This window comes from Sycon ciliatum, chromosome 4 (genome assembly GCF_964019385.1).
Source record: "Sycon ciliatum chromosome 4, ocSycCili1.1, whole genome shotgun sequence".
Classification (NCBI taxonomy): domain Eukaryota; kingdom Metazoa; phylum Porifera; class Calcarea; order Leucosolenida; family Sycettidae; genus Sycon; species Sycon ciliatum.
The window spans coordinates 33924753-33946789 of NC_088646.1; the positions used below are offsets into that span (position 1 = coordinate 33924753).

A 22037-nucleotide genomic window follows, 5' to 3' on the forward strand; every position below is an offset into this window, starting at 1 on the left:
GCGAGACAGCTATCGTTGAGCTTGATGAGCTGACAGTGCGCACACGCTTTGATGATTCACAACTACAGAGCACACACAGAGAAGGAGAAGGGTGGTGTGTTACCCTGTTACTAGCACTCACCACTTTACAGTAAGCAGCTGCTACTGGAGATCACCAAAAACCGTTCTTATATACATGTACATGTACATCAGGGCGTTTAAGAGTCTAGGGAGACAACATGCTCGACTGGAATGTAAAACGATGTGGGTTTTGCTCCCGGGCTGCCCGTTCGGGTCGCCCTTGGGGCAGAGCCGATTTATGCATCTTGGCACACGGCATCCCTGGTCTGGGCAGTGTTTAGCGTCAGCAGGTCAAGGCATGACAGCGTGTTCCATAGAAAACGGGATCTCGTAGAACTTCAAAACCCGGGGTAAAAAAACCGTACATCGTTTCGGGTACTATGATCTTGTGACATCTCCCTACATGCTATGCCTCCCAGATAGGCCTGTAAAAAAGGAAAGGACAACAGCATAACAACATAGCAGAACACACTGCGCACACTTACTCATCCTTGGCACCTTCAGATCTTCTGTATGCAGTGAGCAACAGTGGCACAGATAGGAAAGGAGACAGGTAAAAATCCCACTACAGTCAGAAATCGGCGTTAAAAAAAAACTTGCACTCATTTCAACCAGCACACAAAATGAGGAATACCACATGGAAAACAAATAGAGAGTTTTAGCAACAAAAGAGTTTGATTCGAGAAGAGGGAAGCTCCAACTTGAAGTTCAAATCCTTATTCTTGCTTTCTTTCGCTGGTGGATGATTTCGAGGCTTGTGTCCATCTTCTGGCATACGGCGAGAAGATCATTGATGAGGAGGAAATTGCCTTTTCCTTGGCACTGGATGGGGAAAGCCCGTGGTGCGCATGACTTGGCGGCGCACCCTCGGCTTGGCTTAGACAAGCTCAGCCGCGACGCCAAACTAATTCGATTTCCTCTACGCTCGTACAACACGCTCTGAACAAGATCCGGACCCCTGCTGGTATGAATTTAAGCGCACCGTTGCCGTGCAAGTAAACTGCTAGCGCATATCGACTATCAACTACAGTGATGTGCATTCAGTTCCTGGTTTACGAGGGGTGAACCAGCTGCTAAAACTAAACGCAACGGATACGCGCGCACAAAACGAATGGCTGTCACTCGTTTTTGCTCTCGTTTACGAGCTGCTAAAACTCCCCAATGTCTAGAAACAGCTAACTGACGCACAGCAGGTACGTCGTCCAGATAGTGGCAGATACATGTACATGAATACAACAACAAGTACCATGCACCACCTCAGCCAGCATGATACAGTTTAGCTACGGCACAACATTATCGGATCATTGATCACCCGGAGAACGAAGCACAACTGGCGTTCAGATGATCCGACGTTTGAACTAGGCAAGAGCAGGCAGTAGACCATGGTAGACTGCTGCAGCATATTCATTATGCTGTTGTGTGCAAAATCAAAACAGAGTGCACCTCGGACGGCACATGCCGCTTAGAGTAAACCATGTCGAGGGGCCCGGGACAACTCGATGAGGCGACCACCTGTCCTAAAGGACCACTAGAGCCAGAGTCGGAGGATGTCATTCGAACTCATTTCCACTTCTAAAAATGAGTCGGGATAAGATCACCTGTACGCGGAGTCAGGAGGGTAAATAACAGCTTTCCGCCTGTACATCATTTAGTTCAAACTCCCCGCCACACGTGTGCTCACTGGCCGACCTCGTTTCAAAAGGAAATGATAGACAGGCGGTCCTACAAACTGCATGTTTGAACGTATGCGGTGACATGGTAGGGCCCTGGTGTGACTGGCCTCTAAATACAGGTGAACTTTAAATACAGGCGGCTCTAAATACAGGTGGTCTGTTATTGCAGAGGATGTCACTTAGCACCCGGATTCTTCTGTAGATGAAGCCCAGCAATACCACACCCATTTTTATTACTACAGTGCATGCGTACCTGCGTTTGCTGGGTCGTTCTGGTGCAGCTTCCATGCTTCCTTCTGCATAACCAGACACAATATGCAAAACACGAACAGTCCTTGGCTACACCACGTATAACGATTTTTTCCAAATTTTCACTCAGGAGGGCATCATCGGAGATATAGGAGAAGATACAAAGATGGCTGATATAAGACAGTACATGGGCAGAATTCGATTCCATCCTGCGACAGCGCGTCCACTACAGCGCAAGGCATTTCAGCGCGAGGTAGTGTCAGCGCGAGGCACTTCAGCGCGAGGCACTTCAGCGCGAGGCACTTCAGCGCGAGGCACTTCAGCGCGAGGTAATGTCAGCGCAAGGCACTTCAGCGCGATGTACTGTCAGCGCGAGGCAACGTCAGCGCCAGGCACTTCAGCGCATATATGTCAACGCGAAGCACTTTCGCGCGTACTATAGTACGCAGTATCGTACGCATTATCGTACGCACGGAATTAGTGGTCTCGTCTGCACTCTCGCTATCGGGATTTGGTGATTTGGTGATTCTGTGACAAACTTGTTTTCACATAGTTTGAATTATTTAGTAGGCAATAGCAATATGACAAGAGAATCCGTAGATTAGAAATGAAGAAGTCGACCAACATTCGAAAAAAATTCAAAATTAGTGATTTCTCCATTTGCACGTCTGACTTCCAGGACACGAACTCGATCGTTAAGTCGAGTGTATGAAGCTTTCCCGACTATGATACGCTGGCCAGCTTGCATCTGGCTGGCAAGAAGCTCCGTACGCGAAACCTCCTTCTTCAGTTGCTCCAACAGCACCCAGACGATGGGGTGGGTGGTGTTCACCTTTCGGCTAAATCGATGGTGCCATCCCTCAACACCGTTGTTGGTCCTGACTTCCCTTCCATGGCAGCGACATCGGAACGTTAGCATTCTCAATCCACTGTGTCCGCATGTAATCTGTCAATTGTTGAAGATTTAAATCAGAGACGATCTCCTCCAACCAATCGAAGGCGGCTGTGACCTGGTCTTCTGGCAGGAATGGCAATGCCATCAGTTGACGACAGCAGTCCTGTAGGTCACCACCAGCATTGTAAAGTTCCTGCATGCCGGCTGCCGGCTAATTGGTGCCCGTACGTACATTAACATGTACGGCGCTGAAGTGCCTCCCGCGGAAAAATCTGCGCTGAAGAAATGGCGCTGACATGTCCTGCGCTTAAAAATTTCGCGCTGAAATCATTGGCGCTGTCAAGACACGGCGCTGAAATGGCACCGAGCTGAAATGCCTCGCGCTAAGGTGGTCGTGCTGAAGTGCACCGCGCTAACATGGACGCGCTGTCGCGGGAGGTTACCCAGAATTCACATTACTACATGTAGCATGCAGCAAGTTACAAGCTAGCACTAAGACAGAACAATGTAAGTGGGCATTTCGTCAAGTGCAAAGTTGATGTGAGACAGTCATGTTTGAGATGGTGTGTGTGTGTGGGGGGGGGGGGGGGGGGGGGGCACGAATCAAGTGTGGAGTGTGTTAATATTCTCAAGTTCTCACGAATTCACGGGTATTCCCCACCCACTTATGTAAAGTTGCTCAACTTTACACAGTGCGGAACCTCTATATTACGGTGATTACCTACATAAGGGGTCATCCGTAATTATCGAAAAATTAAAAAATCCGTCCTCGTGCAAAATTGTCTCTGACCCACCTACCCGCCCCCCATTTTTCCCATTGATTTTTTGATTTTTTACCGATGCCCAGCTCGAAAATAAGAACTCCTGACCACATGTTCACTGATTGCACCTACATGTACATGTATGTCAATTACTAGTAGCTACATGTAAGTAAAGTGAGTAGGAGGTCTACCGACGGCCATGCACGTCCTACAACTACATGAAGAGTCATGTACCGGTATATCATACTGGTGTTTGCGATCCTACACTACGTCTACAGTGCACGACCTGTCAGTGCAACACGTGTATGAAAGTCACTGAAAAAAAAGTACGAAAAATCAAAAATTAAATTCCGCCAGCGCTCTTGACCACCCACCCCCTTTCTGCCTGAGGACGGATCTTTTAATTTTTCGAAAAATACGGACGACCCCTAAGCCCGATTTATTCTTTACTTCATGCACAAGCAAACGCGCTATAGACCTGGTGTCACAATTTCTTTGACTTGAGTTCAACTTCTTCATCCATTGCATGACTGGGGCACTGTGCATTTTCAAGCTGCTTTACTGTAAAGGGACCCAAGACTCGAAGCACATGTAGATGACAGTAGCAAGCAAAATTAATGGCATACCTTGCAAAGCATCGGCCGGCTTATCAGTTGAGCGAGTACGCCGCTCATCAGCATTCGGACCATCATCACCATGCTCTCCTGCTGCTCCGTTCTCCGCCTCGTAATCACCATCCTCTTGTTCTTCATCGTAATACTCACCATCATCGCCATCGGCATCCTCGTCTTCGCCACCGTCATCACCGGGCTGAGGACTAATGCGTGCAAACATACCTCCTAGGTCACTATCGTCCATTGGTGTTTCAACGACTAGTTCTTCACCATCACTACTACCGTCAAACGTATCATCGTCATCATCATCACCATCAGAGTGAGACACGTCACCAGACACGGAAGAAGACGCTACGTACTTGGAAGACGTCAGTATGCAGTCTTTTTGCTCTGGATCGGAGTCGCTCAGTTCGCCGTCCTCCATGTCGCTTGTTCTCTTCGAAATCAGTGTGGCCGCATCCGGCATGCCCTCAGTAATGTCTTCACCTTCCATTGAGTTGCCATCACAGTCTTCATTGTCCTCATCACTGTCGTCTCTCAGTAAACTCAACACGTCAATGCCAACTTGAAGCTTCTCTTTCTGCTCAGACATCCACACCTCACGCCATGCCTCATACTGAGAAAGGTAGAAATGAGACCAGACCTTCTCGACGGTCTCGCCCGAATCCAGAATGTCGTGCCATTCTTTGATGCCGTCCTGGCCAAGTGAAGCACTGCCACAAGTATCGACTGATGATACTGTTGGTGAGGAGGAGTGACCGGGCTCCGCATCAGATGGGCTTGATGCTTTGTTTTGATCCTCGTCGCCCGCCACACAATGGCGCTTAGCATCTTCCACGCTGCCAGCCACTCCTGAACCATTAGAAGTTGCAGCACCAGCACTCGTAGCACTGCTACTAGCAGAGGTGGTGGACGGAGGAGAGCTGGGAGTGCTCACTCCTGCTGTCTTGGCACGCAATGCCGCCGTGGAGTTACTCTGATGCCACGTGGAGATCACCTCAAGCCAGTACGTCTCCACTTTGGGTACGTATTCTGAACTCCATTCGCTTTGCCATAACACGTCCAGCGGCTTGCTAGATTGTGTTGCTGTCCATCTACCAGGCATACCGGCAGCATACACAACTTCCGGGTCAGGCTTGGGCGGCCTGCTGGCGCCGCTCGACCTCTTTCTATTCAAGTTACATCCTCCGTGATGGTCAAAGCCACCTCTGCTGTTCGGCTTGAAGCCACCCCGCTGCCTCGTCTTGAAGGTAGTCTGATAAACATAAGAAAGACACAAAGAGAAAGCCAGGAAGGGTTAAGGCAGTTTTGCATCAACAAAACACACTTCTCAAAGTAAGAGAACATTTCTGCGGCCCATGCTGTGGCCCATGCTGTGGCTACCACACCAGAAAATGAATCAATATGCCTGAACCCATTGTTACAGCAACACAGTATGTGAAATGGGAAAAGCTGTTCAAGACTGAAGGGTCAAAGAATCAATAACCTTCACACCAGCACATTATTTCACACAAACAACAAGAAGGAATGGCAATCAATGCCCTTGATAGTTGGCCAAAAAGTATTCTTGCTAGGATGTGCTTTGCGCCGTTTAGCTTCATACTTCGCTCGCCACTTTCCGTACTTTGAGCAATCCCAGTGGCAATGCAGTTGAGCCAAAGACATTTGACCCTCTCCATAGCAAACGGCATCATGTCCAGGCACCAAGTCCCCCAACAAGTGATATGCATATCCACACCAAGCACACCCGCTAGAATACTGGTACATGCAGCGACGTAGTGCGGGATCGTGTCGCCATTGGCTGGAAAATCAGTTCTATGTATACTATAATGTTCTCATATCTGCCATGATGAGGCTTCCCCGGAAGAAAACAGTTTGGTGCCTGCACCATCGAGTATGCCAGCGTGTCCGATACCCCAGTGCATGTAATCAATCTGTGGGCAAATGAACCCATGTACATGTAAAGTTGTAAACAATATTGAACATTACAACTATCACCAACGCCATCACTGTAGACTAGTAAAGTCATCTTGCAGCACCCATGATATTATTTAAAAGATGTCAACGATAGACATGCGAGTACGATGCTCCTAGTCACAGGCTAAGAAATTGGTACAAGGGGCTGACCATTGCTGTCCTCGCTGCACTTAGTATACTTGCCCCGCCAATGCCTGGTATTAGGCGAGGCAACGTAGACCAATAGGTGGCTGAAAACTAAGCTACCTGTTGTCACGTGGGGCCTCAAACCCAATAAAGTCAAAATTAATTATTAGTAAAACTCAGTGCCCCGCCACCTGGCCTAACCCCCCCCCCCCCCTGCTTTTTCTCGAATTCTGCACACTACACCATTGCTGGTTTTGACAGAGTTGATGGTTGACATCGTCAAGATGTGATCAATAGATCACTGCCCAACCCCCCCCCCCCCCCCGCCACTCACAGCCCCCCCCCCACTCACACAAGTGCTGTATGATGCACTGCACACACCTACGGTACCACATTGTGAGGTGGATTCATAAATTAGCAGATGTCACCGTTGACAGATATGCAAGACTAGAATATGTAGGGATAAGCCTGCCAAGTCAACTGTACAATGAGTTGAAATATTCTCCCTGCACCATGAGCTTTTGTGGCACGGATCGCAATCAGGCATCAGCATTACACCGTACAGCATAACTAAACATGTCTCAAGTGTGCACAGCATTTTGCCAACATCAAGACAATGTCATGTAACAAAAGAGTTCAAAAAATTATAAGAGCTGTACATTGATTGGTTTGAGGGAAAAAGATGCAAACAGGGAAAAGTCTGTAGAAAAATTGACTGTTACGGTGTTTAATATGACCAATACTCGAACCAGGGACCTGCTGTACATTGGCAATAATTATCATACACATCACAGTTATGCTGACTGCCAAAGGCCGGCTATCCCAGCACATGTACATAATATATACACAACACAGCAACATAGCTATTAGGAGAACTACTACTATTAGGCGCTATCAGCTACGTCAGATGCTACCAGCAGAAAATACTTCAAAAAATAGACATGTACTTCGCAAGACTGTACAATGTGGAGAATATCCACATCAGCGCGCTATGCCAGGTGGGTACGGTCAGCCCACAGTGTTGGATGTCCTAACCACACGCCACCATACTGAGCAACCCAGCACTGACCTATACGCTTACACTTTCCACCGCCGGCTGTACAGATCGCTGGTGCATGACAAACTCATCCAGCAGACTAGGCCACGAGTCCTCGGCGCTGTAGTTCGAGAAGTCTTTCTCCACGGTCAGCGTGAACTCCAAGAACACCATCCAGCAATCTTTGCTGATCCCCTTGACACGCTGACTGGTCAGGTACTCTAACCAGTCGTTCATAAAGCGTTCGCCATCACCACTGCACACCGGCAGCACCAGACTCCACAGCTGCACGGCCACGTCACACGGAAGACTACGCTGGCCATCGCTCACACCAAAGCGGAACGCGTACCGGTAGAAGTCCTTGAAATGCCGCCGTGCTTCGTACAGGATGCCAGTAAGCTGCTTGCCCAGTTCGGCAGCACTGTACGCGCCGAGCTCTTCACACACTGTCACAAACTCCTCCTGGCTAAACCTGCACATCTCTGCAGCATTCAGTCGCCATGCCAAGGCCAGCATACGAACATCGCACGGGTCAACTTCCATGTCGTTACACAGGCGTTCCATGCCATCCTCCAAGATGGCCTCATCTTCGTCTCGGTACTGTTGAAAGAATGAGTGCGCTGACCATTGACTACTGGTCGAGCTTCGCCTTCGGCTCGGACTTGATGGCCGCTTGACACGAGATGAGATTCCAGGATAACACTCGGAGCCGGGTGCCACAGTCGATCCGCGCTCCAGCTCCCTGGCCTTGTTTAGTTCTGCTTCGGCGAGTGAACCGCTAGATTTAGTCAGGCGTTTTCGCAACTGACGAAATGTTCTTCGCGCGAAGGCCATAGCTACAGAGGAACGGGCCTTCATCAGTTTCATTGTGATCTCCTCAGACCTGTTGCTCCTCGCCAGGTAGTGTCTCGTGGACCACCAGCTCACCCACTACTGCTCAAGCTGGCAGCAAAACTCGCCGCTTTATTATATTGCCTGCGTGAGTGCAGTCATCACGAGCAGCAGCAGCAAGCCGCTCGCTACATATTACTATTAGTACTAACACGGCGTCGCGCCCAGCACTGTTGCCACTGCGATCCATGATCTAGGAGATTACCCAGCCGCAACCAATGATTATTGTGTAACTGTTACTTGAAGTAAGAAATCACGCTGGGAGGGAGAACGTCATGTTCTGACACAGCACGGCAAGCCCGCCACAAATCACAAACCATAAATCCAACCACGCAGCTTGTAGTGCTCAATGATAATGTCGTAGCGCCTCCTTTCTTATTTCGGCCCGTAGTCACCAAATTTTTCAGCAGAAGGACGAACCGCTCCTGGAATGAAAGGGACACGGTGCTTATAAACGCTCCATGAAAAAGAAACTCAACCCAGGCTCGAGATCTCGAGACCGGAGCTGCAACAATGACAATGTGAAGCACAAATCATTGAAAATGCTGACACCGGTGGCCACTTGCACTGGTGTCATGCGGACTCTACGCTGTCCACCAAACTAAATTTTCGATAAATGACATGATCAGAAGAAGCGCTAGCGCCTAATAAACACTTGACAGTACAGATCAGTCTTCCCACTAAAATAATATTTTTAGTCACTCACTGCACTGTGCAGTGACTCACTGAGCTGAGAGAGACTGGCTAGCCGACTTGCCTTGTCTTGAGCCAGCAGAAATCGGACTGACACGATATGACACCGCGGTCAGCATGGTCAGGTCGAGGGCGCGTCTTCCAGTCGTAGATTAATCTACGAGCGATCATCTGATCATCGAGTGCGAGACGTGGACCTAGTACCTGGACGTGGGCACGCTGCACTAAATCCGGAAAATGGTGTCATCGACATCACTCATCATGTCACTTGTCAGTCTGCATGCCGCACTGCTAAGTACGTCATGTACGTGTAGTTGAGATACAGTCAGCAGGTCTACCATGATTATTGTGAGAGTGTGAATGGTCTTGGTCCGAGGAAGCTGAGACGCTCCCCTCGAGGCCTCCTCCTCCTTTATTCCCAATAGAACTAGCGCACTTCCACCGAAACTGGGTGACTGCGCCCTACTAGATGGGGATTTGTATGCAAAAGTCACTAAAAGCGCCGTTTCGTTCTTATAAAAGCACGGATGACCGCGATTGGTCCATATGTTGTAGTCTTTTGGACGCGGAGTCGACTGGTTTTGGTCCGAAAAAGCTGCGATGCAGCGTTCGGCCCTTACTTACAGTGCCCAATCGAACATGGGTGAGTAAGCCGTCACGTGCTCATGCGTACACCGTCACCAGCCACCTGCACCTGGTCACCGGTGCACCGAGTCCGTGCCTGCAGTAGGCTTTTCCGGATTATGCGTTTTTTCTTGGTCTAATGGAAATGGAAAGTGCTTTAAAAAACCCCTATAAATCAAATTTTTTTCTAAAGAAAATGCAAAAATTTACCCAAAAAGCACAAAAAATGCCACCGTTGCCATAGTAACAAAATGGCGACAGCTAGTCGCGTGACATTTGGCACCATGGTGATCTTGAAGTACCTATCGCTTGCAGGGAGTCGTAAAATACCGGTATTTTACGACTCCCTGGCCCAAAGTGGGTCAAAATGGACAAAATGGTATCTTCTCGACGGCAGAGCGCAGCGACAGAGGCGAGAAGTATTTTCTCGTCACAGCGGTTTTTCTCGTGTTTTTTTTTCTCACAAGTGAGCAGTCATCTGATCAATTTCTTTTTACTCGTACATCTTCACATGTTCTCTAAACCGCTGCGCATGAGCATGACTGGCCAGTCGTCTTGAGGTACCCACCCTCCCTCCCTGCTTTTTGTACTTGTCAGATTAGCCACTTGGGGTTTTACACCCGGTTTTTTCCCTCAAAAAAATAATGCGTCCGTCGGCGCGAGGGTTTTTTCCCGGCTGGCTCGGCCCAGACGAATTAATCTGACGGTCCCAAGTGGTGCTTCTGGTTTTCGGTCATTGCTCTCTCAGTTGTTGCCATTGCGTTGCTTTCACAGAATATCCATGTGCTCTGTCCCTTCTTCCGCTATTCTACAATTCCGCATCCTTCCATGTAAAAGAACGTGGTGTCACACTTCTGGCCCTCCTAACTGCAATACAAATGTGCTGTTGTTTGGTGTGTAGCGAGTGTGGCTTATCGCTGTGCGAGAATGCATTTTGACCCCCAAAATGCAAAAATATGCAAACACATAATCCGGAAAGGCCTAGCCTGCAGGCTACAACAACTTTTACAGCGTTTCCGTCACTCAAGTTAGTAGTTCAGCCTCTTTTACGGGTAAAATAAACACAATAGAGAGGTTGAGTTACACGTTTTTTGCCCTTTTTCAAAACGCGGTGCAAATCTCACGTTACGTGTAATTTTTAGAGGTTAAGTTACACGTGCCACCAAGAGTCCATAACCCCCCCCCCCCCCCCCTGGGGGGTTATGGACTCTTGGTGCCACATGACGTGAAATTTTGCCTGGCAGGATTCGGGTTTAGTTCGCACAAATATCAAATCTTCCAACAAACTCGATAAAATTCCGGAAACTCACACAAATTCGGTCGGAATAACCAAGCGAAACTTCCAAAAACTCACGTCATGAACTTACGTGCGGGACAGTCAACTCACGTAAAACACGTCAAATTTTACGTGAGTTTTTTCACTTTTTGACGTAAAAGTTCACGGACGTAAGACTTTTACGTGAAACTTAACCTCTCTAATGAATATTTTTTCCCAAGTGTTCCAAAATCTTCAACTCAAAGTTCTAGAAAGAAAAAAAAAGAAAGAAAAAACACGCAAAAAAACAAAAACAGCATAATAATGCACGGCATATATTATACCTACTTAGGTAAACAGCAGCAAGTTCAACTACTTCAAGTCAATATTCCAGTCACTGTTACCGCTCGTGCACGCTAAGCCGGTACCCGGGCCTCTACCACTGCCAGCGCAGCAGAGGTATCGCCCACAGCAAGGCAGACTGGCTAGAGAGCCTTCTGCACCCTCGGAGGCACATGATGCAGGACCGCAAGAGGGAAAAAGCGATCCTGCACCTGATGAAAGCCATCACATGAGAGTACTGCTCCCCTCTTTTCGCCGCCAACAGAGAGGCCACTCGTTTGTAGAGGGCCGTTGCTCCCTTGCCCATGCCTCCGCTCGCAGACATCACAGCCGGAACAAAAGTGGCATGCTCCACTTGTCTCACTCTCTCTCTTCGTAGTGCCTTCGTTTCTCTCTTTCGTGTCGATGATACACAGTGGTACGTGGTGCAGACTGATTTGAGCGAGCATAAGGATTAAAAACCCGGAAATCACTCAAGTAACAGTTAGTGGAACCTTTGAACTTTCGAGTTGAACCTTGGTGTGAAAGTTGTAGCCTGCAGGCACGGCGACCAGGCGACTGGTGTACGCATGAGCACGCGACCGCTTACTCACCCGTGTTCGATTGGGAATAAGGGCCAAACGCAGCATCGCACTAGCGGCCTTTTCGGACCAAAACCAGTCGACTCAGCGTCCAAAAGACTACAACATATGGACCAATCGCGGTCATCCGTGCTTTTATAAGAACGAAACGGCGCTTTTAGTGACTTTTGCATACAAATCCCCATCTAGTAGGGCGCAGTCACCCAGTTTCGGTGGAAGTGCGCGAGTTTGATTGGGCCGCATAAAGGAGGAGGGGAGCGCCTCAGCTTCCTCGGACCAAGACCATTCGACTCAGCACCCGAAGACTACAACTGGTGAAAATTTGATTTTAGGGTACACTTCCCCTTTATGGACCAGGCAGGCACAGTGGGTTGGTCAAAGACCATGATTGAGATATGAGAGGTACCTGGTTCAAGTCCTGCCTGGGATCGGTTTTTCCAGCCGTGCTGCTACCCACAGTCAACTGGGAACTTGTGGCCAGGCACAAGGGGTACATGGATGCAGCTAATGGGGTCGTTTTCGGCACTTGTGCCAGTGGTTGTGAGACTTATCCACTCACCCCCACCGTTAGGCGCTGCATCTGCCGCTAGGGTTTATCGGGTGTTAGCGGCCGTCGTGAGTTCCCTTCGGGAACGGACACGATAATTTTTTCCCCCTTTATATTATCCTACACTTCCTACTGAGAGTGACATAGAGGCTACGGTGTAGAAAAAAGAAGAAAATCATGGCTGAGTAGGAGATCTCCTCGACAGGCCTAGAGCCATGGGGATATCCTTGAAATATAAAATATAATAGAAATACAAATGGACTCGGATGGAGGGCCAAGGATTAATTTATAGAAAAGAAAAAGAACTAAGGAACCACAAGTTACGCTATAATGTCCACTAACACCACCAGTTACTAAACAAGCAGCTCATGCGATAACATTGCACGACACTGACCGACGGTACTGAAGTTCTACAACTAACTGGCTAACAGCTCTAGCACATCTCTTTTATTGATCTTCGCATCTTTTGAGCCACACAAGTTGTGTGGACGCAAAGTAACAATAATTGTTGCTTTAACCTTGAATCGTGGGTTGACTGTATTGTCCAATGGTCTTGCCAGTATCGTCATCGACATGCATGAACATCCGCCAACGTCCTTCACAGCTGAGGCTTTCAGCCCGTGCTTATCTTGGTTGCGCTCACCCTCCCCTCCTTATGTTATTTCTATAACTTAGAACCTTCCAAGTTGGAAGCCTGTTGGAGTGCGCATCCAAGATGTTCTAGAGCTGTTAGCCAGTTACTTCTGAAGTAGTTGTAGAACGTCAGTACCGTCGGTCAGTGTCGTGCAATGTTATCGCATGAGCTGATTGCTTAGTAACTGGTGGTGTTAGTGGACATCATAGCGTAACTTGTAGTTCCTTGGTCCTATTTATTTTCTACAAATACAAATGGTGAGGATGACAAAGAAAGGAAAAGCGGACAAGGAACAGTCAACTAGAAAGTAAAAACGATGCACGTCTTACACACTAGTACACTACAGTGTAGTAGTAGGAGTTCCTACATGAGCCAGTGACAGTGAGCCAGAACAGAATAACAACTAACTAACATTCTTCAAGTGCTACTTCCACGTGCCTATTTAGAATCTCATCTAGGGAAGGGAAGGCAAGGATGGTGGCCAAAGACTTGGTCCGATCATGGCCAGAGCAACCAGACAAGTAAGTTAGTTAGTTTCGCAGCCCCCTGCAGAGTTGATTTTTGCACCCCCTCGATTTCATTGCATAAAAAAGAAAACAGACTTGTTCCGATGTAGTCACCATGGCCACGGTCACGGAACTGTTGCAAAAGAAGGACCCAGGCGCGGTATTCGAACCCAGCAACCCTGTCTTTCCGGGACAGTGCCCTACGTCACACACACTCATGGGTCCTTCACGGTCACGGAACTGTTGCAAAAGAAGGACCCAGGCGCGGGATTCGAACCCAGCACCCCTGTCTTTCCGGGACAGTGCCCTACGTCACACACACTCATGGGTCCTTCTTGCTACACTGCTCCCTCGCCCCAACAGGCTGTGTCCTCACGCCGTACCTACTCCTCCCCCCCCCCCCCCACGATGGGCCGTGGGTTCGAGCCCCACGTTGGGCGTCAATGTTGCAAAAGAAGGATCCACGAGCGGGATTCGAGCCCAGCACCCCTGTATTTCCGGGATCGTGACCTACATCACACACACACACACACTCATGGTTTCTTCTTGCTACAGAACTCTTGTTGACGAAATCCTGTTTGATCACGTGCACACAACGTGGCTGTGGACGTGGGAAGATCTCGGATCCGGATCGAACATAAAATTAATCATGAAAAGCGCCCGCTAGCCTAGAGATTCAATAATAATTGGCAGGAATGCAGACAGTCCAAAAAGAAGGATGTACAAAACTGTAGGTACATTGTATCGTGTAGTGGTAACACACGTGACCTAGTCACTAGTAGACTACAGTGTCGTAGTGAACTCGCAAAACTAACTAAAAATAGTAAAATTACTTGCCAAAAGAGTGAAAGTCAGAAAGAACATCACGTCGTACATCTCATGGGCCTCGTCACCAAGGAGGCCACACTCCCCGGCCCACAGTAGGGGTTTCCAGATTATCTTTTTGAATAATGGGGTGTTTTTTTGGATTTTTGGAATTTGTTCGAATTTTGCTGTTTTCCCGTGAATTTTCGCAAATTCGACAATTTTCCGGAACATTTTGCCAAATTCTACCTTTTTTAGACCTCTTTTTGAGGTGTTTTGAAAATCTGGGGGGACCAAAGCCCGGCAAAGGCACCAATCACGTGCCACGATGGGCCTGAAAAATGTCGACGTCAGTGCACGCAGCCTCTGATCTGAGCTCAGCACTGTCATGCATTATGTTACGTCATCGTTGCCATGGCAACGGGTAGATAATTCTCGGGTTTTTAGTGATTTTTTTGAATCTGTTTTAGAAAATTTTCGCATAGCATCATTTTTTGGATTTGAATCTTGATGCTCGAGAACAGTATCTTGTATCTCAATAATACGCAATTTCTTGCGAATAATCAAACCCTTTAATAGCCCCAGTCGACTCACAGTCACAGACCAGCAGTGCAGTACGCAGCAGGGTCACTGAGTCTCACTCTGCCACTGAGTCTGCGCAGATCTGTGTCAGTGGTCAGGACTCAGGACTGTCGATGCTGACCACAACAACGCTAGTCGGCAGTCACCTGGTCACACTCACACTCACAGTATTAGGGTTTGTACTTGCGAGTCCACACCCGCGTACCCCACAGAATCTACCGGTACACTGTGGAGTGTAGTTTCTACACTGACTACACAGTGCAGACGAAGCGTTCACAGACTTCGTTAGTGCTGCTATGAAATCCGATCTACATGTAGCGAGTCAGCTTGGCGCCCAGTTCAGTTGCACCATGTAACTTGTTACATGTAGATCTACACTGAACATCCCAGTGCTGTGTTCGCAGGTCAAGGTCCGCACAGCGCTTGGCGCGTGCCGCGTGGCCGTGTGCTTGGCTCACGGTCGGATTTCATAGAGCAGTATTATACATGTACTGCCACAACGCGGCGCAAGTAGACGTACAAAATTAAAGTACATGTACATGTAGCTTCAGACGTCGACGAGCACCGTCAGTACACCATGGTACACGTAGTAGTAGTACATGACCATGTTGACAGTTCGTATAAACGTCGTTATTACAGTACATGTACTTGGAGTTGGACACTCGATACAGTACTCGTGCCAGTGCTCTGGTGCTGGTCGGGTCGGCTTGATCTGAAGACTAGCGCCAAGACTTATTCATATTACTGATAACCCTCTTGCTAGCGCGCCCGTGAGTTGCGTGAGAGCGTGATATCGTACATACAGACTACTGACTAGTCAGGATGGTCAGTGCGGGTGCAAAAAACACACAGCAGAACTGAATGCACAAGATGTAATGCAGGTACACATGGTGACATGGTACATGTAGGTGCAAATGAATCAGGAAGCCAAACGGAACGCCACTACTAGCACAGACTCAGTGCATGCGATAAAGGCTGCAACAGTCAGTAGTTTGCAGCTTGCATCGCGCATTCTCACAGAGTTTACGACACCAATCATCAGAAGATTTAGTTCGTCAAGTACTCTCGTCCGTCGTTGTCTTCCATTGTGACTTGTGTTGTCATCTGGCTTTCGCAACACGTACGGACAGAGTGGTGTGGAGTACTAGTACAAGAAGTGTCACAGTCGTCAATCGACGTACAGAGTCGCAGGTGCGGTGGCTGCTTGGCAAGCCATTCTGAATTTCCTGACAGAACGGACCAGCGGCGGCTATCTGAACGACGGGCGGAAGTCGAAATTCAAGCTGCAAAGCCAAAGCCAGCAACGCACTCCTGACTCGATCAGTTCGCTCATCATAGGCGTGCCGTGAAAGGAACTGCCGCTCCTGTGGAAACCCTGCCATCTGCAGATTTGGAGAGTGAACGGTCGAGTTCGGAAGAATCTCTGTGAGCGAAGGGCAGCTCAACAGCGCGCGAGAACTTAGTTCACGGGAGTCGGATTATTGTTGGTGCGAAGACATGGAGGCGATCAAGTGCGTGGTAGTCGGCGACGGAGCAGTCGGAAAGACGTGCTTGCTCATCTGCTACACAACCAACTCGTTTCCCGGCGAGTACATTCCAACAGTGTAAGAAAACCGGTCCGTGTGTGTACATGTGTTGTGAGGGTTATCGATCTAGTAAAAGAGTTGCGAATGGACGTGAAACAGAGAATACTTGCCAAAGAAGTCATTGACATAATGGCGAGTTTTCAAATAGTAGATAAAGCCACACACGGAATTCCGCCTTGATGAAGTGTGCACCCGGATCGTGGATGTACAAGTACACTCCTGATCGCAGGTTCGCAGCCACGGCAATAGATTGCCCAGGTACGGTGGTTACTAAACTAAAGTTTAAACTAGTGACAAGCGGCGGTTAGAAAGGAAATCATTATGACTTCGTAGTGAGTAAAAATCAGAAATCCAGTGGCAGTTCCGATCTTCTTGCAGGAGTCATGCAGTAATCAGGTAGTTACATAATTGCAGACAATGTCAATGACTGCACCCATACCAGCCATGCATCCTTTCATCTTGCCTTGCCCCGCACTGATATCTGATACTGCATGTGCAGTGCAACAGGTCAGTAAAAAGTACCCTGGTTGAAGCATACTTTTCTCTTGCCTTCGGATATATTTATCCTTTCCAGGCATTTGACCTCAGTTGTCTATACAAATTTGTATGTCCCCGGGAGGTACGTTATACTGAGGTTTCACTGTATACAAGGGGGCGGCCGATGAAGCGTAGCGCGCCGCATGGGTCTTGGGGTGTAGCGGCTGGCGTACGGTGGCATAGTGTGTGCGTACACTGGTCGCACATACTAAATTGCGGCACTGCGGCCCCGAGCTGAGGACGATTCTGTATTTCATTGACCCATGCTACTGTACTGTACGAGCTTGTGGTTCTACTGTACCGTAGTGTTGCTCCATGAAATCTGGGTATCGTGAGTCAGCTTGGTGCCAGGCGCAGTGCAACCCCAGAAAAGTGAACACTGGGCTATGCACTGATGCAGCGTGCTAGCTTGTTCATGCGCCAGGATTTCGTTGAGCAGCACTGATCGGACTACGTTAAGTCACAAAAAAATGATCCCTTGGCATAAACGCCAATAACGACGCATGGCTGACAAAAAAGTAATGGTTATCCGCAAACAGGCAAAGCCTGTTACTGGGTGCTAGAGAGTGAGTTGCCGAAGCGGGAATTCAGACTCGGGCTTCGCCGCATGGCAACCTGGTATAGCAGTGTTGCAACACAAACCCACAAGTTATACGATGACCTTGTAGAGACAGAGCATCCTTTACACTGGCACTGTTTGGCCCGGGTGAGAAGAACAGTTCCAAATGGGAGACTGCGAATTCGATTCCCAGTTAGGGCCGTCCAAGGCTACAACTTGTTTTTCCCCACGATAAACAGCTTTCAAGGGCGGGTGGAGGCTGAAAGGACCTAAAACCGTTCATAAAAAACCCGAACCAGTGATCCCCGCACTGTCCCTAAGTGCGAAGGAAATCAGCGCCCCAAGGAGGCTAGACCCATCTATGTTCTGGCACCTAACGTCAACTGGGGAGGCACAGTCGATAACGGAGAGAAGACGAGCACTGGCCGTGCCATGTCGATCTCATTCGAACAAGAGGTTTTCCCACAACTGTCGCTACAGTCAGAGTAGATCATGGGTGACCAACCCGACACATGTAACATGTTACACTGTACTCAGACTGTCTCAGGACTGCCGACGTCAGGGAACGTGTCATACAGGACTTGCATATTTTCAACAGACACTACGCATTGGGTGTACTTTCAAGATGATCATCTATCATATGCTTAATTTTAGCCTGCTGTGGTTGCAACTGTGTGAAGTGAGTGTATTTCCTCAAATAATGATTTAAAATGTTCAAATTGGGGCCTATGTTGGTATAGTTGCCTGGGGCAGATGGGCATCGGAACCAAAAAACATGTGGATTGTGGTGCCATGAACTATGCACATGATGAACAAGCTGTGCATCTCTGTGTTGCGGGCCATGGCCGCCAAGAAACAGACACTTAATAGGGTGGACTCCTAAATCCAATGCTCTCATTGCTGTTCAAATTAGTATCTCTGCTGAGCCACAGGTCAATATTAGGGAATGGTGGTGGTACCAATGGCATGACTTTGTCTAACTTCTTGCTCTTGCATTGATGGCTTTGCCACACCCCTGATATGGAATCAATAGAGATTTTCGACAGTGTTGTGAAAAAAAGGTTGGAAGTACGGTGGAACTTCAATTAGTTGCCTGGAGTTTGGAGAACTGATGGCCTTCGGGAGAGAGTCAAACGAGTTAAGTTGATACTTGATAGTTTCCTTGTAGATAGTTTCTTACCTCAACATACTCATTCTTATTATTACATTGACGAGCACATGGGGCGTGTGGAAGAAGTGGGAAGACGCTGAACTGCACAATAATCGGTCGATCAATACAGTAGCTCAGTCTCCAAACCAACCAAGGCTGAATCATACGTCTCATTAGTCATTATTATTGAATGTGTGAACTGAGCTAAGTATCCACTGTGTGCTCACAGTGCAGTACACCCACAAACGGCCACGGGCTATGTCTTGGCAACTGGGTGTCTCTGATTGATGTGATTTATCACACCTCTTTCTTAGCTCTGAAAATTGACCATGCATTCTATGAGCTCCGTCTAACTAGTACAGGTCCAGGTATGACTCGTATTGCATGTAGTAATGATGCACACTTGAACTATGTGCATCCATGTGTGTGTGTGTGTGTGTGTGTGTGTGTGTGTGTGTGTGCGTGTGTGTGCGTGTGTGTGTGTCTGTGTCTGTGCGTGCGCGCGCGCGTGTGTGCACGCACCTGCACCCTTATTGGACTTGAAACAATGCGCAGGTTCGACAATTACGCAGCCAACATGATCCTTGACGGCAAGCACTACAATTTAGGACTCTGGGACACAGCCGGACAAGAGGATTATGACAAGCTGCGGCCGCTGTCGTACCCTCAGACCAACGTGTTCCTGCTGTGCTTCAGCGTGGACAGTCCTAACAGCTACGATCACATCGCATCCAAGTGGCACCCGGAAGTCGCAAAACACTGTCCGCACGTGCCCATTGTGCTAGTGGGCACGAAAATCGATCTTCGCGACGATCCCGACACGATTGCACGCCTCGCGGAGCAGAAGAAAGCGCCAGTCACGTACACGCAGGGCTTTGCACTCGGCAGGCAGATCAAGGCGCGCAAGTACATGGAGTGCTCCGCGTTCAAGCAGATCGGCCTGCAGCAGCTCTTCCAGGAGGTCATTCGCGTGCACAGTCATCCCGACCCGGACGCGGCCGCCGAGAAAAAGGGCACTGGATGTAGGTGTATTCTCCTCTAGCAGCAAAGCCGTTTCATTGCATGGCTGGAATACCTTTCTCACAGTACTAATGGTCAATCCCCATGCTGGTAACAATCTAGTAACATCGAATGAGTCGGTACGTAGAGATGGACAGTACCAGCTGCTCGAGTGCCGCCCAGACTAGTGGGAGCGCGAAGCCGCTGGATGGAACAGCACTCCCATGCCCGCTTTATCAGTCTCTGCTGTGCGCTCATGCAACTGTAGCAATCTGCCTGCAACGCTGTTCTCGCTGGTGCCTGGACCAGTGCTGTGCTGCTGTGAAGCTAACCGGACAATGTCGCACAGTTGATAAGGCTGTGTATGACGTCTCGCATCAATCCGCTGACTTAGGCAATGTTTTAAAAAAATGAACCGTACTATCCTATATGAAAAGTCTTTTCAAATTCTATTCTGTCTAGTCGGTTACACCGTGTTTACTGTTCTACGTGTAGCAACCATTCCGTATAGACCGTATTGTCAGCGATGTACCGTTAGAACATAGTCCATTTCGCATTGGTAATTATTCTACTGGCAAGAATCGACAATGAGTCAACTCAACAGTAATCGAATCAATTCATTCAACTACAAGTGTAGGTACTGCATTATTCCCTCAGAGTTGAGCTTGTTTCTTTCGATCCTTCTCCAACGGGCGTGTCATGCCATGCCTCGTCCTGTTGGTTGCTGCCACAACACTTGTCTCGCTTGAATCGCTGCTGTTTGCTTTTATTAGAGTGTGGATTAGCTAGACAACTAGTACTGTACTTCGAAATAATATCAACGATTGTCATGGCTACGAGGTCTCAGATTCCTTTTCATGAACCACTTTATCTGGTCGGCCCTTCTACATACCAGGAAGTACAACAGTAGTAAAATACCTACTCCCTGCTACATATTCTTTTTTAGGAGCGGCTGCGATTTTGAACCAAATGTGGGACAGACAAACTCCCCAAATCCAGGCGTTTGGGACTGAAGGGTGCCCATAATCGTTCGGAATGTTAGAACAACCCATACATTAGGAAAGTTAGCCTGATTCGCGGCCGCATCCCCTGGCGTGTTTAGGAAGAACACATCAAGGAAAGATGTTCGCATCGGAGGGCCACCACTTCGCCCATAAGTATATCCTAGCGCGATTAGGAATACAGTGGTTAATAACATATTTTTGAATATTTTCTTTATGTTACGCTGCTGCACATGACTGGTGTCCAGTCCTTTCCGCATGGCCATGGGACCAGGAGACGGATGTACCCGGGTCTAGGGAGTTGTTCATCTGGTGTGGAATTTTGAATCAAAGCCACGCCATGACTTGCACCAGCTGAAGCTATGAGTCGGAACACATGACCATGATGATATTGTCACACAAACTAACGTGTTGTTACTTCACTGGAAAACTGCCATATGTCATGGCTGAGTTGGTATGGCCATGGGAAACCGCACAGGGCCTATTGACAAAGACATACTAGTGAATAATGTGGGCATACTTCCTTTCGGGCTTACTCCAGTACAGCAGCATGATGTGAATTGTGAAGTTAATTCCGTTTCCCCAACTCTGGCACAGTGCAGCACCAAGCCAAGGTGTGATGACACAGCCAGACAGGCAGTGGGGAAACTCCTTCCCCAAAAGCATCAGCACCAAGCAAGCCTACACAGGACAGCTGGCATGCCACCCATGATTGTGCCACAGGGCAGCTGCAGATAAGTCAATACCTATAATAAAGGCAAACTCGATGCACGAGGAAACAGGTGAACATATCACTAGTTCACCTCAAGCTCCTCCCCTGAAGCAATCACCATAGGACTTTCAACACACTATTTCTGGACAATTCCGACTCTCAGATAGCTGTTGGGCACTAGTATTCAACATGCTAGTAGACGAGGCAGACAAAAGAAGAATCTTACCTTGGTCTCACTGAGTGGGTTTGGAAGGAAGTGAGTCGGCAGACCCATACGCTCCATCTCAGTAAAGTCATGTAGGACACTTGAACTCTCCTCATCCAGGGCAGTATCGGGTGCAACACCACAGAAGTCGGCAACGGTCGCTGCATCGTACGCTGCATGGCTGTTGCCTGACTGGTTGAAGTAAAACCGAGCACTGGTTGGCTGCTGCAACCAAACACATGGCCAAGAGAAGTGCAAACAAGACACAGCTATAAACAAAATCTTCAGCCAGACTTTTAAAAGCATCAAGGGTATCATCATTGCCAGACAGTGTGAAGCACTGAAGCAACGGGTAGAGGCTACACTGCACAGGCCAAGCAACATGGTTCAGCCAATCACCAGTAAAAATAAAAAGGCAGGCAGACACAGAGAGATACA

General features: G+C 48.4%; 3 protein-coding genes across 5 annotated transcripts in view; 1 reads left to right on the forward strand and 2 right to left on the reverse strand.

Annotated features, from left to right (window-relative positions):
• Positions 1 to 22037, reverse strand: part of LOC135815792 (trimethylguanosine synthase-like) — a 38951-nt gene that overhangs the window by 10616 nt on the left and 6298 nt on the right. For all 3 annotated transcript variants that reach the window (XM_065329133.1, XM_065329134.1, XM_065329131.1), the window contains exons 3-7: positions 21621 to 21824; positions 4265 to 5507; positions 1987 to 2029; positions 546 to 569; positions 1 to 62 (exon numbers count right to left, since the gene is read on the reverse strand). In XM_065329133.1, coding sequence (XP_065185205.1) covers positions 1 to 62; positions 546 to 569; positions 1987 to 2029; positions 4265 to 5507; positions 21621 to 21824 — 1576 coding nt within the window. The remainder of the gene's footprint in view (positions 63 to 545; positions 570 to 1986; positions 2030 to 4264; positions 5508 to 21620; positions 21825 to 22037) is intronic.
• Positions 6937 to 8935, reverse strand: LOC135815790 (DCN1-like protein 3). Its single transcript, XM_065329129.1, has one exon. The coding sequence runs from the start codon at positions 8256 to 8258 to the stop codon at positions 7425 to 7427; it is 834 nt and encodes a 277-aa protein (XP_065185201.1). The 5' UTR covers positions 8259 to 8935; the 3' UTR covers positions 6937 to 7424.
• On the forward strand, positions 15832 to 20543 carry LOC135815796 (ras-related C3 botulinum toxin substrate 3-like). The gene is made up of 2 exons (XM_065329137.1): positions 15832 to 16454; positions 19238 to 20543. Exons 1-2 carry the CDS (start codon positions 16348 to 16350, stop codon positions 19722 to 19724), a joined length of 594 nt encoding a protein of 197 aa, XP_065185209.1. The 5' UTR covers positions 15832 to 16347; the 3' UTR covers positions 19725 to 20543.

Coding starts and splice junctions, on each gene's coding strand:
- LOC135815790 (XM_065329129.1), bottom strand. CDS start 8,258: ATGAAACTGATGAAGGCCCGTTCCTCTGTAGCTATGGCCTTCGCGCGA.
- LOC135815796 (XM_065329137.1), top strand. CDS start 16,348: ATGGAGGCGATCAAGTGCGTGGTAGTCGGCGACGGAGCAGTCGGAAAG. Junction 16,455..19,237: donor GGCGAGTACATTCCAACAGT/GTAAGAAAACCG, acceptor AACAATGCGCAG/GTTCGACAATTACGCAGCCA.